At 41.8% G+C, this 15,050-nt stretch overlaps 1 protein-coding gene across 2 annotated transcripts in view; it reads left to right on the top strand.

Annotated features, from left to right (window-relative positions):
* GPR107 (G protein-coupled receptor 107) overlaps positions 1–15,050 on the top strand; it is a 33,235-nt gene that overhangs the window by 14,593 nt on the left and 3,592 nt on the right. For both annotated transcript variants that reach the window (XM_009093428.4, XM_050980917.1), the window contains exons 13-17: positions 150–280; positions 2,009–2,052; positions 9,249–9,298; positions 10,031–10,114; positions 10,920–11,044. In XM_009093428.4, coding sequence (XP_009091676.2) covers positions 150–280; positions 2,009–2,052; positions 9,249–9,298; positions 10,031–10,114; positions 10,920–11,044 — 434 coding nt within the window. The remainder of the gene's footprint in view (positions 1–149; positions 281–2,008; positions 2,053–9,248; positions 9,299–10,030; positions 10,115–10,919; positions 11,045–15,050) is intronic.

Here is a 15,050-nt window from a genome sequence, read left to right as displayed (position 1 = left end):
TTTTATGAAGATGCTGCTGAACATGTGACTTTGTATGTAGAGCTGCAGAAAAATTACTGATGGTACTTTCTGGGTTTTTGCTGAATTGGCAGCCACCTGTAGTGGCTCCTTGGGCAGTTTCTAAACCAGAACCTTGTCTTGTTGTGTAGGTACTGGCAAACGTGGCCTACATTATCATAGAGTCAACAGAGGAGGGGACAACTGAGTATGGACTGTGGAAAGAAATCCTTTTCCTGGTGGACTTGCTGTGCTGTGGAGCCATCCTGTTCCCAGTGGTATGGTGAGTTGCTGGATGTGGAAAACATGTGAACTCAAGGGCATTGACACCTCTGCCAAAGCAGAAGAGCTCTGTGGTCCTGTAGAGTCAAGCATTCTGTTAACTTCTACATCAGCCTTAACATTTCAGTCTAGGGCTGTGGAAAATGCTCCTTTTGGGGATGTTGGAATGGGGATAAGGGAAGGTGGGTGGCAGTTTTAATGTGGCCAACACTGTGCAGGCTGTAGGTGCTTTTGAGACTTGGAATTTTGCAGAAGTGTTGACTCTCTAAATTGAAAAATGGGATTTGACTTCACTGACTGAGACTAGATACTTGACTGCTAAATTTCAAAACAGTAGTGTTGTCTAAGATCAGGGCTGCCTTCAAGCAGAGTAGCTGCATGTTTATTTGACTGTTTATAAGAAATAATCCCACAGGGAGCGTTTCTCCGCCCTTCCTTCCACTCCACTTGGCAGGGAATAATGTTGGTTATATAAAACTCAACCAAAACACAGATAATTCAGATAAACACTATTGTTACTGCTTGCCAGTTAGCCAGAATATTTATCTTCTAAATGCATTTTGTCTTAATTGGATTAACAACTGGGTTTAAAGGAGGATATCAAGGAGCTTCTGGCTCCTTGGTTAGTAAACACAGAATATTCCTCCTTTTCTCCAGTATCTCCATTATTTTGTTCTGAAATGCAGATTATATAAATGTCTGGTAGCATGTCATCACTCTGGAGTGTAACTCTTGAGTTTTTCAGAGGTGTGGCTCAGTAGATGGAAATAAGCTCCAGTTTGACTTGTGAAGGTGGGTTTCAGCTGGCCTTCTCTTCCCCTGCACACTCCTGGTGGCCTTCTGCCAAGGCTGGGAGATGTCTTCCAAGAAATTTGCTCTACCCACTTGTCCTTCCCCTTGCTCCAGTCAAAATGCTTCAGCTCTGAGGTTGAGGAGAATTTGGCAATGGTAAACAAAAGATGAGGGACATTAACTTCAGTTTCAGAGGGACTCAATCTCCTATGATAAAGGTGACTTCTGCAGTTCTTGCTACCTAATGCTGGGATCTGTATGCCCAGCCTAGTGAGGTGTTGGTTCAAAAACTTATTTCCATAAAGCAATTGTATCTGAAAAACAATTGTGAGCTGTCTTGTGACTGTTTATGGTATGTAACCCGTGTTCCTGCATTGCTGTGGTGCCAGCATAAACTGGCAGTGAAGCCCCTGACATAAAATTCTGCCCCTTTTTTCTCTGGATAGTGTCACTGCAGCTGGTGGGATGACTCATGTGAGCAAGGTGACTAAGACTTGGTCCCTGAATTTACATTCCTGCAGGGTAGTTTCTGTTACATAAGTTGCCTATGTAGATATGTAAGCTGTAATCAACTATTTAAATGAAAAGACCTTAAAAGAGCAGTAAGATGCCAAATGCTTGGCAGTACTTTAAAGAATAGCTCAGCTTAATTGTACAAATGGAAAGCATTATGCTGGAAAATGCCCCAGTTTCTCACTCTGCTCCCTCCCTCCCACAAAGCCTTCTGTAGGCTGAAGTAGGTTTTAGCAATCTGCTTTCCTAATCCCAAGGAAACAGAGGTGCTTGAGCTGACTGCCTGAGCTGGGGGCATGAGGGTGTACAGTTAATTATGAGCATACTCCAGCCATAAAGAGCTAACAAAACTTGCCAGTGATCTAGAGAACTGCTGTGAAAAGTGAGTGTAAAACTTATCATTAATCTATTCTTTATTTTTCAGGTCAATAAGACATTTGCAAGAGGCTTCAGCAACAGATGGGAAAGGCAAGTAATCTGTATTCTTTTTCCACTTTTATGCTACATGTTATAATGCCAGAATTTCAAACATGTGATGCGGATATAAAAACCAAACTGAGGCCATGCATCTACACTGTGTTAGTGCCCCTCTGCTTTTCCTCAGTGGCCTCATGGGAATAACTTTTGGAAAATGACCTTTTTCCTGCATTGCTTTAATTATCAGAACTGCAGTATATAGCCCATTCTCTGCTCCTTGCACAGCTCTCAGTGTTTAAGCTAGACATGACATCTAGAGCAGATCATCTTGACAGATTTGCCATTTTTTCCTCACTTGAGTGTTCAGAAACAGAACTAGAAACGAATTCTAGAATTGCTGACTGTTAGCCCAAATAGACCCACTTATTTCAATTTCTGCAGAAATGTATTCCTGACAGAAGAGAGGGAAATAAACCTCATTATGAAACAAAACATAACTTGGCATTCAATATAGCACAGTTCCTGACTTGTCCATGTTTGTGCAGCAGTTCCAAGGGCTGCCTGGGGAAAGTGGAGTTATGTTTATTGTAGCACTGAAAAGGAGCTGATGGTTGGAAAGGCCAAACGTGGCTGCTGTAGAGTGTGCTTTTCTTGCCTTATCTGCTCATTTCTTCTGGATTAGGTCTTTGGATACAAGCTGTGGAGCACAGCACTGGCTTCCTTGGAAGCAGGCAGCCTTTTCCATCTTCTGTCATTCTGTGGTTTACTCTTCAAAGCTTCATTTGTAGAAGGTCATTTGTTGGCAACAGCCTTTTAACTTCCATCCCATCCTTCAGCTCTTGGCTCTGGAATTCTGTAGCCAGGTCTGGATACCTCTTCCAGCCTTTTCTTGGCTTTCACAGACACTTGGGCACTTGGCTGCTGATTGTAGGTGAAATGTAAGGCTGGGTACTGAACTTAGTTCTCTACAGACCACAGATTATTTCATTTTCTGTCATGTGTTAAATTTAAACAATACTTGTGATGAGCCTAGTGTGCTTTCTTGATGTTCCAAGCTGTTAAAAAAGCTACTGAACAACAGCCCTACAAGTTACCTACCAAACCTAATGGTGGAAAATTACTAATTTCTAATAGAAACAGATGTTAAAAAGGTCAGTTACCACAGTGTGATATAAATGTTATTGGTAGCTTTCTTATCAGTGCATTTACTTGGGTTCAGTGACATTTACTGATGGATTTGTTTAACCTTGTCCACTGAACATATGTTCTGGAGTATTTATGCTCTTACCTTTAAAAAGTCCTAATAAGTTCAGATTTCCTTAAAGCTGTCTTTTTTCTGAACCAAGGACTTCACACATGTCAGGCCTGGTTCCTAGCTGAGTGGCCATGGATCTCTGTCCTGGTGGTGAGCACAGAGCAATTAATGCATGTAATTAAGACAGAAACCCTTCAGATCTGTGTGGCCTCCTGTGATCCCCGTGTATCTACTTTAGTTGTTATCACAAGATGGTGCTGTGGAGTTTGATAAACCTCAGACATGCTGAGAAGGAGAGAAGTGAGATGGCCATAGCAGGGATGTTCAGTGGATAGACTCAGCCTATTCACTGTCCCTCATGCCAGGTGAAATCCAGATCTGTTCTATAGGATGCACTGTGGTGTGTAAAAACTGTGGAGGTAAAGAAATGTTAATTTGAGAGGGACTGGCTGTGTCTTTACTGCTAGTTAGTGCTATGCACAGTAGCACTTGAGGTCTGGTTTAGTCCTGTGTTTTGTGTTGTTCTCCATGGGTAATGATGCTCTTTATCCTGAATTTCACCTACTGTTCTTGCCAGCTTTACCTACTGGTGTTGCCATCTGGTTGTGCAGATCCGGCAAGTTCAGTAACTGTGTATTCAGGGGGACTTAGCAACTATGTTATGCTACACTGATAATAAAAGAATAGCTAAGGAATAGATTTTCAGGGAAAATATTGCACAGGCTGAGAGCAGATTGTGGCTGCAGTGCTGGGACTCACTTGTGAAACACAATCTGGTTGGACTATTTAGAGGCTGTTGAAAGGAGCCCACGGGGAGCAAATGAATGACAAACTGATGCCAGAAGCAGAATATTACCTACTGCTGTCATGCTGCTAGTGTGGCTGGTTGAGAAAACCAAAAGTGATTTGGTTGCACTGTAAAAAAGTGAAATCATTCATGTTAGGCTTATCAATGAGTTATTGAATTCTCTTCACTACAACCATGTGCTCTGTAAGCTTCCTTTGGAGGCCCTGTTCTTCAGAGGGGCTGCTCAATGTCTCAGCTTCTCATGGGAATAAAAAATAGAACCAGTGCTTACTATTAAATCACAAACATTTTTCCCCCTGTAGTTAAAGGCAGTTTTCTCCTGAAGTAGTAAAAGTTACTGGATCTTCTCATTATGCAGTTTGTGTCCCATGCTTAGAGCTGGCTGGATTGTGTGCAGACACTGCTAGCTGAGCTGCCTCTGGCCTGCTGGATTTATTGGCTGCTTTCCCTCTTCTCTCACACAGACTTCATTAACTTATAGGATGTATTGGGGAATACATACTACACATTCAATAGCTGTTTCTCCTGGCACTGAGTCTTCTGGTGACGTCCTTGCTGGTGACAAAGACCTAAGGAAAATTATTTTTTCTTCCTTGCATCTGCTAGAACTAACAACTCCAGGACTTTATGGCTCAGTATCCTAGTTTCCTGACTGTCATGCTCTCTTCCAGCTGCTTTTCCACCTGTTTATTAGTTAGCAGTCCCCTGGGTCAAGTGGCAGCCATGACTGGAGTGTGACTGGATTAGGGATGAAGCAGGTTTGGGTTTACCAGACCTTTAGTCTGAGCTTGTCATAGGCCTTTGTTTTAGCAACATACAATTAATAAAAAAGCCTGTTATAAGTGGCACTATAACAGGCCACTTGGATTTGGAGTCACTAGGTAATAGTCATTTAAACTAGATTAAATATTTTAAAAGAAAAACAAAGTGGGAAAGCTGGAGAAATGGCTTCAAAGCCATAATTATCCAGGGAGACCTTACATACCCAGCTGCTGTGGATTGCTGGTGAAGAGTAGGCAGGGCACAGTGCTATGGCTGAGTTTGAGCTGCCTGGTTGTTTGCTTTTTTTGCCTTGAAGGTGATCTTTAAAGCAGTATATCTGACCTACACAGGCTTCTTATCTTGCACAGCAGTGGGAGTAGACATCCCATTTTTAGAATCTTTTTTCCTCCCCTTTTAAAATCGCCACCTTCAGACTTAAGGAAGTGCTTAGCTACACCTTTGATCTGTCACTATATCTTCCTTCAGATGGGAGCCTTTGCTCTCTGTCCATTTGTAGATCTGCATTGCAAATGTCTTGCAGATTTAAGGAAATCAGCCTTGCAAACTGACCTAGAATTGTTCAGCCTGCAAAGCTGCTCAACTGCCACCACCTTGTTTACAGGCATCTCGAGAAAAGAGAGGGAGTATATATGTTATTTATGCATCATTTTTGTTTGAAACTCTGAGTTTTTGGTCACTGGACCTCTCAAGTCTCATAGCACACTGTTGTGATCACATCCTGTGTTGTTTGAGGGAGGAATGGTGTTGGAAAGCAGTTTATTCTGCTGGTACCTCTGTGTTTGTGATGAGAGATGTGACAGCACAGTCGGATCATGGGTTGCTGTTTTCCTGGAGCACTGCAGTTAGAGATGGCAGCAGAATTATGGGAAATACATGGCAGCCTGTTGCTCCCAGGCATCATTCATTCCCTGTGCTCTGTGCAGTGGGCAAATGATGATTAATGCTTTTGTGCTTGCCCCCATGTCAGGAAAAACCATTTGCAGTATTCAGTGTCTTCCTGCTGCTGTGCCATGAAAATGCTGTGAACAAAGAGCCTGCTCCTGTGTGGTGCAGAGCAGCCCGTGCTTGCCTGGGCTCAGCACCACTTCCAGGTACCCCAGAGAGCTGTCCAGGATTGATGTGGCAGCTCTGTGCTGGAGATACAGTGCTTAGCCTGTACTTTGGACTTTCATCTGACCCTGGTGGAGCACGTTTGTGCCAAATGGCTGATGTGATTCAGGACACTCAAGATTAACAAGTCTGGGCCACCTTCTTCTGTGTGACTCTGAGTCTTGATACAGATCTGTCTGACCTCTTCTTTCTAGTACAGGAATGCTTTTAAGCAGAGGGCTCAGGCTGTAGAGCCACACATCTCAGAGCTGATTTTTCAAGGTTTAGATCTACATGTGCTGCATCATTGGGGCAGAGCAGAAAGCTTCCAGTTACGGTTTGATAACGGCACAAATCACATCTCAAATGCATCAGCATGAGTAGGGTGAGCAAAGCATTGAAGAAATACTCTCAGCTGAACCTTAAGCACGTTCACTGGCTGCATTATGGTTTTTCTTTATGGATTGTATTGTCTGGGCTCAAGCTCCCTGCACCCTCAGCTGCAATCCTGTAATTGTTATTACATACATATACTGAAAAGGTCGGATTTATTCATCAAAAGGCTATTGTGTGATGTGCAAGTGGATGGTCCAGCTTCTTTTTCCATCTTATAGACAGCCTCAACATTGAAAATTAGCATGGGGACAATCTCAGAAAGAGACTGCGTATCAAAACACTGGCATGCTGTGTTTTGATCAATGCAGATCAGGCTATTGCAGGCACAGGCTGTTAAAGTAAATGGTGATAGAGAGGGAAAACTGAGTGAAGCAAGGTATAGATGCTATAAATCTTCTGTGGAAGATGTCTTTTATCTTTCTAATTACTGTTTGAAAGAGCATGAATTAATTTCTAAAACCTTTAGTGGAAAGTCTCTTTTTAAATTCTTTTCCCTTCTCTGCAGTTAAGTACTGGTCTTTGCAGAATGGTTATCATACTGGAAATATAAATTTACCCAACCTTTACTGCATGCTGTGATTGCTGCTGTGTTATCACAGCCTTACAGGTTTGGCTTGCAAGTGATTCAAGTTGTAAGTGACAGCTGCTGGCTGAGCCTTGCTCCTTGTAAATGCTGCTGTTGCTGTCTGGGCTGCCAGGCTGAGGTGAACAGAAATCTTGGAGTGTCCATGATAGCAAGACTCAAATAATACTGCTTGGAGCACATTCAGCCTGTGAAGAAGCAATTCACAAGCTGCTGATGCCAAGCAATGATGATTTTAGATTTTTCTCCAGAACAGTGTGTCCTGTAACTTTGAGTTGTTTAAAAAAAAACTGGCAGAATTTTGTAGAGATGCATTAATGCTGACTTACGTATCTGATAGTGGAGAGAAATATTGCTACGGCTGAGGAGAGCAAGTCAGCTTCCACAGGTGCCTCCTTAGCTTTCTCCTTGGTGGTGACGGTCTTTTTTTTTCCTCTCTCTGCCCTTCCTTTCCATGCTCAGACATTCTGGCTATGTGAATAAACCAATTTATGACTCTTTGCTATTGATTATCATGATGAATAACTGAGATGTTGAGCTGTGCACAATCACTTGGGAGAGGTAGAATTATGGCTCTTCATTTGGCAATCAGATCTTTGGCTTTGCTGTCCTTTCATCCTATGCAGTGTATGAATCCAGCAGAAATGACTCCCCAGCTCACTGGTGTTGACTGTAAAACACTGATAGACTGGCAGTTTGAATCACAGCTGTTGAGTTGGTGTTCCTTCAACTACAAAGCCTGGTAATTCTCCTGGCCTGTCAGTGCACCAACTGGTGGCAGTTCTTGAAGTTGGACATGTTGAGTTCAAAATAGATCCTTCTGTGTGCAAACTGGTGTGTGGGAAATCACAAGATCTTCATGGTCACACTTAATGCAGCTCTTCTTTAAATAGCATGATATTGCTCTCCTGTTTCACAATTCACTGCACTTACCATGCATATTTACATGCTTTCATCTTTCACCAACTCTGTTAGGAAAAGCTTTTAACTTCAGATCATCAGTCAGTTCATGTCTTGTGCTGGTCAGGTTGCTGCTCTTAGAGTGTGTCTGCTGGAGTAGGGTTTGTATCTGGCTTGAGGTGTCTAGCTTTAGTACCCCAGGAACACTAAAGGCAAACTGGAAAGGGACTCTTGATCTCTAGATTATAAAAGTAGTTTTTTAACAGAATGCTGGCTGTCTTCAGTGTAGTCTTCACTGTAGTTTCTGTAGTGGGAACCTACAGGAATTTATTTGCAGTGGTGCATTTGACACTTCCTTTGCATAAGAAAAGCTGCTTTGTTTTCTTCAGAGGAGGTGAAGCATTTCTTAGGGAGCTATTAGCTCTCCTCTCCCTCATCTGAAGTACTGTATTTTGCTGTCTTATGAACCTGGAAGACCTTACATGCAAATATATGCAGCCTTTTATAAATCATTGCAGTGGGTGAGTTCTGTGAGGGGGTGCAGGTGAACTTCAGCTCGATGTATTGCACTTCCACATCTGATAAATACATTATGAGGACTTGGAGGGAATACCAGTAAATATGTGGCAGTATTTTTTAACTGGCAGCTCATGTTCATTGGCTCTGAACTGCATCTCTGTATGCCGTCAACAGATCTTGGACTCTTTGCCTCTCATGTTGTCACAAAAGCATCAGTGGCCTGTGTTTGTAATCCTGCACATCTAAAAGCTGACTCTCAGAGCAGAGCTGACAGCTGCTCCATCTGTTGTTGACCTCAGCTGGTTCACATGAGTGCTCTGTGCTCTCCAGCTGATGTGATGTGTGCAATATTGCAGGTTCACCCTGGGGCCTGGGCTGGCACGTTTGGAGAACTGCTCAGGATGATTTCCTCACTTGTGAGCTGTGTCTGAGCCATGATGGAGGACCTTGCTGAGGTTTTCAAGTGCTTGGGCTGCTGTTCAGCAAGGTGCAGTGGTTCCCAGAGCTGTGATTACCTGCAGGTTGCTCAGCTATAGGCATGGAGCAGGTCAGGGAGGGTTCTAGAAAAGACAGGAATTTTCTAGGAGGCAGTGTCAGGGGGAATGGCCCTTCTGGCAGGAGACAATGACAGTATGCAGTTGGCTGTACACAGGTAGAGACAGGTTCTGTAAAGCAGTGTGTGCATATAAAATTTAATGCAAAAGCAATCTCAGTTCCCTTTTTAAGAGTGAATTCACCCCAACCTGGGAGTTATCCTGTATGTGGACATGCCAGGCTGGCACTCCTCAGTACAAATCCTTCTGGCCTGGGATTACCTGAATCCTGGTTTTGACCACTTGCCTACCCAGACAGGCATCAGAAGAAATTTTCTCCTGTTAACAATTTTCTGATGGACTTTTGTGTTCTCTTGATAGCTGCCATTAACCTAGCAAAGCTGAAGCTCTTCAGACATTACTATGTCATGGTAAGTAAAACACCTGCACACATGCATGTGGGGAACTTGGAAGATGTTCAAAGCTTTTGATGGAACAGTTATTGGAAGCTACTGCAGCTGGTGCATGTGGTAGAGGCTCTTGGCACTGCTGTGCTTTGGCATCTTGGTCAACTGGCTTACAATCCTAAAAGCAACTTCCTTTTTTCTCCTAATGGTTATATCCTTCTGTCTCTCTTTAAATTCCAGCTATTTGTAATGCTTCCTGATTTCCTCTGGAGACAGCTTGAGCTGCCAGTTGAATTGATGGGCTTGAATAACATACTGTAAACTTGCTAAAAATTAAACTTGGGACCAAATGGTGCCTGGAGATGCATGTGTGCAGTTCCTGATTAAGTCAGTGGGAGCCATGAGTACGTTTCCCAGGAGAACACAGGCTTCTTAATGATTTCCAACAGCCTCATTTCAGACTCTCCTAAGTGGCAAGAGTAATAAATTATAGTTGTGATTCTTGAAATTCTATGAAATTGTAATACTTAAAGAATTTCCTGCTGTAACTTGAGTGTGTTACCAATAGTTTGAGTTATTGGATGTTCAACAAGCAGTAGAGCCCTCAGCCTATATCTTCCATGTTTATTGAGGAGCAAAATAAGGCTGGTCTGACATAATGAGTTGTCTGGGAATTGCTTGAGCTATTTCTCTGGGGTAAGAAGGTTCTATAAGGACGGTGCTATTGTTCTCATGCTTTCTCCTTTTCCTTCCCAGATTGTGTGTTACATTTACTTCACACGGATCATTGCAATTCTCATAAAGATTGCTGTTCCATTCCAGTGGAAATGGCTATACCAGGTATTTGCCAGCAAAGGAAAATACATCGATTTCTTGATGTTTTTCTCTATTATTCTTTAAATATAACTGCACAACAGTATTCCATAAAATGTTCCTCATGTTTTACTAAAACATCTCAAAGCACAGTGCAGTACCCTGCCTCCTTTTGCTTTTATCACTGATGTGCTTAAGGTGAAAGAATATATTCTTGGTTTTATGCTTGTCCAGCAAGGCTGCTGGATTATACATGAGATGTCTGAAAGTAATTGCATTATTGATTTTCAGTCTTTCAATTTAAAAATGTCTGAAGGAAATTAATCAAGAACATACAAAGGAGAAAAAATTAGTCAGGTTTGCTCTGTGTAATTGAAGCCTGAGGGAGCCAGGGAAATAGACTTTGCTCTTCCATCTACAGGCTTCTTTTGCCTATGGACTTCTAAGTGCTTGGTTTCTTAACACATAATCCAAGTGACTGTGCAGGGAGTCCTTGGAATACATTAACTGTTGGGAAAACTAAGCAACATAGGGATGATTCCTCCACCCACCATTTAAAAGCCAGGTCTTGCCATAGTTCTTTGAAAGCTCTGGAGAGTTGGATAGAACTGTAATTCTATTTAAAGTGACAGGGAAAACTGAAAGAACAAAGGATTTGACAGCCTTTAGCCTGGGATTGATGACAATCAGACAGGAATTATTTTATTCTTACTGTGGCGCAGACCTTTTGGCCATTAAACCTTGAACCTCATGAATGAGGAGCAATGTTTCATGACCACAGAGCATAGCAGGACTGAACACCTCAATCTCCATCTCATGTGTTCACTTGCAGCTGCTGGATGAAATGGCCACACTGGTGTTCTTTGTCCTCACTGGGTACAAGTTCCGTCCAGCATCAGACAACCCTTACCTACAGCTCTCTCAAGATGATGAGGATGACTTGGAGATGGAAGCTGTGTAAGAACCCCTTTCCCCTTTGATTTACCTCTTCACTTGATTTGAGAAAAATAGTGTTTAAAAGCAATTTACTTTAATCTCTCTAAATCCTTCTGTGACAAAGATGAGGATCTGCCCAAGTTTAAAGAGATGTCTTTATTGGTGTGTGTAAAGAGATTTGTGGTGTGCACAGGAGCCTCTGACCTGGATATTGCAGTAGTATGGAAAAAGCTAGTAGAGCTTTTCATGGGGCAAAAAGATGCCCATGAAAATGTGAAGTAAGAAAACTTAATTTTAATTTAGATATGGAACATGAATGAGTTTTACAGTTCATCATTAATGCTTCATATACTTCACAACAAAAATGACCCACCAATCTGCAGAACCTAAATAATTATAAATGTATAAAAATAATATAAGAATAAATAGATGAACAGGATGTAAAGTCCCTTCTGCCTTGGTGTTCAGCATATAGCTTTGCAAAAATTTATTTTAAGCAACACTGAGCCAAAGAGATGGATTTTTATCAGTATCTTCCCTGGTTTATTCCCTGCTGCAAAACCACGAGGCACCACAAATGCTTCAGGACCTCAGGTAGTCTGGAAAAAATACATAGCAGGGCTCAGGCTAAGTCCCTGTCATTTTCTTTGCAATGGTTTTCTGAGGACCTAAAAAAATGAGTGGCATTTTTGAATGTGTAATTAAAAATGCCCTAAGAAATTCAGCCTGCCAGGAGTGTTGGATACAGCTTTACATGCCCCAGAGTCTGCTGCCTTAATAGGAGCAGAGCTAACTTAATCCTTTGGTAGTTACAGGTTTGATGCATAATTGCAATTCATGTACAGGCTCAGAAGACTGTTCCTAAGAGTTTTTCCAGTTTGGCAAATCTCCTTTACCTGGTTGAAATAAATCAACACTGTTTTTATTAGAGAGGCAAAAAAAGTCCAAATGTGTTTGCTGTCATAGTTAGCTGAAAAAGAAATTAATCTTATTTGAAAACTGCTACAAAGAGGTTTGAATCACAGAATCCAGAGTGAAATGTCATGTAAGGAGTTTAACTTCTCAGAAGTATGGCTAGTAACAAAGATCTTTTTAAATACTTAATTATTTTTGCTTCAGGTCTAGAAAATCTGTCATTTTTGCAAGTGGAATCCAACTAGTGGGTAGTGACCTTAAAATCACTATCACTTACATGTGTTTAAATGGTTTATGTAAGAAACTGGTCTCAGTTTGGAAGCTGTTTGGTAAAAAAGCATTCACATCAGGAAGTCACTGTGTGAACTGGCAGGATTTGTGATTGTACTAAAACAAGCTTTTTCCTTTTTCCCTTTTTGCCTGTTAGAGCAAATTTCTACTTTGTATTACGTGCTTAATGAATTTTTGCTTGTGGGGGTTTTGCTAGGACTAATAATAGGACACCTGTCAAATACAGTTATTTTAGTCAATTGAGAAGTTGCTAAATTTAGGAGAATCTGCCAGAAATGAACTGGAGAAAGTTTAATGAAGTAATTCAGTGATTTACATCTCATCAGAATTAGAATTCCTTGTGAGCCTTTTCCTAGTAAGGCATTTTGCTCTTTGCTTTGGGAGTTTTCATTGTTGTGCCTCGTGGGTTGTTCCCCTTAGCGTTGCTTGAATTTTCTGATCTGATTCACCAGAAGTTTTTTTCCATTTGGGCACTTGGCAGGGTATAATCTGTGCTTGGTTCTCCCTTCCCCAGCTCCATCAGGAAGGTTATGTTTGTAGATATTTGAAAAACAGGGTTTATACACATTCTGAGGCAGGTGAAGCACTGCAATGGATGTGTGTTAAATTCCTCATTGATTTGGTCTTGCTGGTCCTGTTTTTGTCTTCATAAATATTAAATGTTGTTTCTGTGGGGGGAAAAGATATCTGGGTTTATTTGAGCAGGTGACTAAGTATCTGTCAGTGTCCTGACTAACCACTGCGTGAGTGTTTTGTCTTTCATGTGATAAATACCCACTTGTCTTTACAGGCTGTGGCAGAAACAAAAAGCCTGCAAACTTCATGGTGTTCTGCTGTGTCAGTTTTATTGTTATTTTCCTCTTCCAGAGGGTTTTTGTTTAAAATCAGGTTCTCTAAAACAGAAGCATTCAGTTCCTTTAGACTCAACATTTCTATGAGCCAACAGAGGGAAAAGCTGTGAGGTTATCAAGCCTCTTCTCCAGGCTTGCTTGTCTTCCCTGAAAAAAAAATAGGACATTTTAAGTGCAGCTCTCTAGATTGGGTCTGTTTTCATGCATTGCAAATGATGCAAATCTCAGTCTGGCAGTAAATGCAAATATTGTTAAGGACATTGGAAATCTGGAGAGTTTCAAGAAAAATCTGCAAATTAGGTATCTGCACAGAAGCAACACAAGGCACAAATCCTGTCTTTGTAAGTCCTTGTAACTCTGAGGAATAAAATACAAATTAAGAATAGCAAAGATAACTCTGGCTTGGGGAAAGGATCCACAGACTTTGCTGGAATCTCTTCAGTTGTTCCAGGCTCCACAGAAGTTGTCCTGGCAGGGAGGAGAGTGTGACTAAAGCTGAGCTAAGGACCTGTCTGTCCTTTTTCAAGCAGGTTCAATAGCCATTCATCATCAGCAAAGTGGCTTTCTGTGTATTCTGTGCTGGGCAGCCTCTTGAGTTCTGTCAGTACGTGGGCTCGTCGCTGACAGTGTGTTAGATTAAAGTTCCCTGCTTGGAAAGGTGCAGCCACACTTGGCAGAAAGAGCTGTCAGGCTTCCAGTCCTAATGCCATTTCTGGGACATGAACACAAAAATATGAACAGTACAGTAGATGAGATGGGGGTGATGAAGAGGAAAAGAAGAGCTTTTGGTTGTTTTACCTTTTTTTTTTCTTTTTTTAATTTCATTAACTCAGCTGATATCAAAATGCTCTTTAACAGGTCTTGGTTGAGAATGATGTTCATGCATGCAGGGGAGGTTAAGATATTTCCACTGGAGGAGGGATTGCAGGAGAAGAAACCATTAATAGTTTTGTTCTCAAGTTGGTAAATCCATCTTACTCAGTGTGTAGAGACTTTGCTTCTCCTTAACACCCAAAACAGCCTCAACATAGGGAACTGTTGTGGTAACACTGATCTTTGCTTATGCCTTGGGATCTGGAGTTTCTCTCTGTGTCATGAGGCAGCTTATTCTGTGCTGAGATTTGATGACCTGCTTGGTTGTTTTTCTCTGCTTTCTCTCAGGTTGTGCTTCATGGCAGACTGATTCATGGTGCTCTCCATTAGCAGTGATTTTCTTCACCTAGCACATCTTTTGCTTGCAGAGATCAGCTTTTTTGTTCTATGGCTGATCAGTTTTCACTCCAGTTTACAATAGCTTGTAAGGGCTGGCTGCTGCCAGTATTGCAGTGTTTCTTGTTGGACTATAAAACAAACAGGAGAAAAGACAGTTGAAACCCACCACTGTGGAGAGCTGGAGATACTGCTGAATGTTTAGCCATTCCTTGATACCTTGGATACAGTGCAGGAGAAAAATAAACCCCATGAAATCTCTGCAGCACATACCACTGTGTGATGGAGTGCTTGGGGAACTCCTTCTCTGCCTCATTTGTGACAGATATCCCTCTGGCAGGCACAGAAATGCTCTCTGGAGAGGGATGGTTCAGTGAGAAGGATTTGTTGCATTTTAACTGCTGCTGATTTGTGGGCTGGAAATGCAGTTCAGCAGACTGCAGAAATGTTCCTCCTGCAGGTGAGGAACATTTCCCTGCTGTGTTGCAGGTCAGAGCTGAAGTGCTGAGGACAATGAGGATTTCAGTGTGCTTGGTCTTAGTGCTGCTACCCTTATTTTATTGGGCACTAAAATGTGATGATTGGACTGATTTTTGAGAGCAAGAGCCTGTTGTGCCTGAATAATCTGAGAAAAGGAGGGGATTAAGAGCTACTTCATGCACTTGTCACAAGACAAGAACAGTCTGTTCAACTCTTCAGATGGGATTTAACCTTCACTCTTGGAGAATCCACACAAATATCTCCCAGCTATTTGCTGTTAC

The sequence above is a fragment of the Serinus canaria genome, chromosome 17, assembly GCF_022539315.1.
Source record: "Serinus canaria isolate serCan28SL12 chromosome 17, serCan2020, whole genome shotgun sequence".
Lineage (NCBI taxonomy): Eukaryota > Metazoa > Chordata > Aves > Passeriformes > Fringillidae > Serinus > Serinus canaria.
The sequence above is the reverse complement of the archived record's forward strand: the minus strand, read 5'-3'. Positions and strand labels throughout refer to the sequence as shown.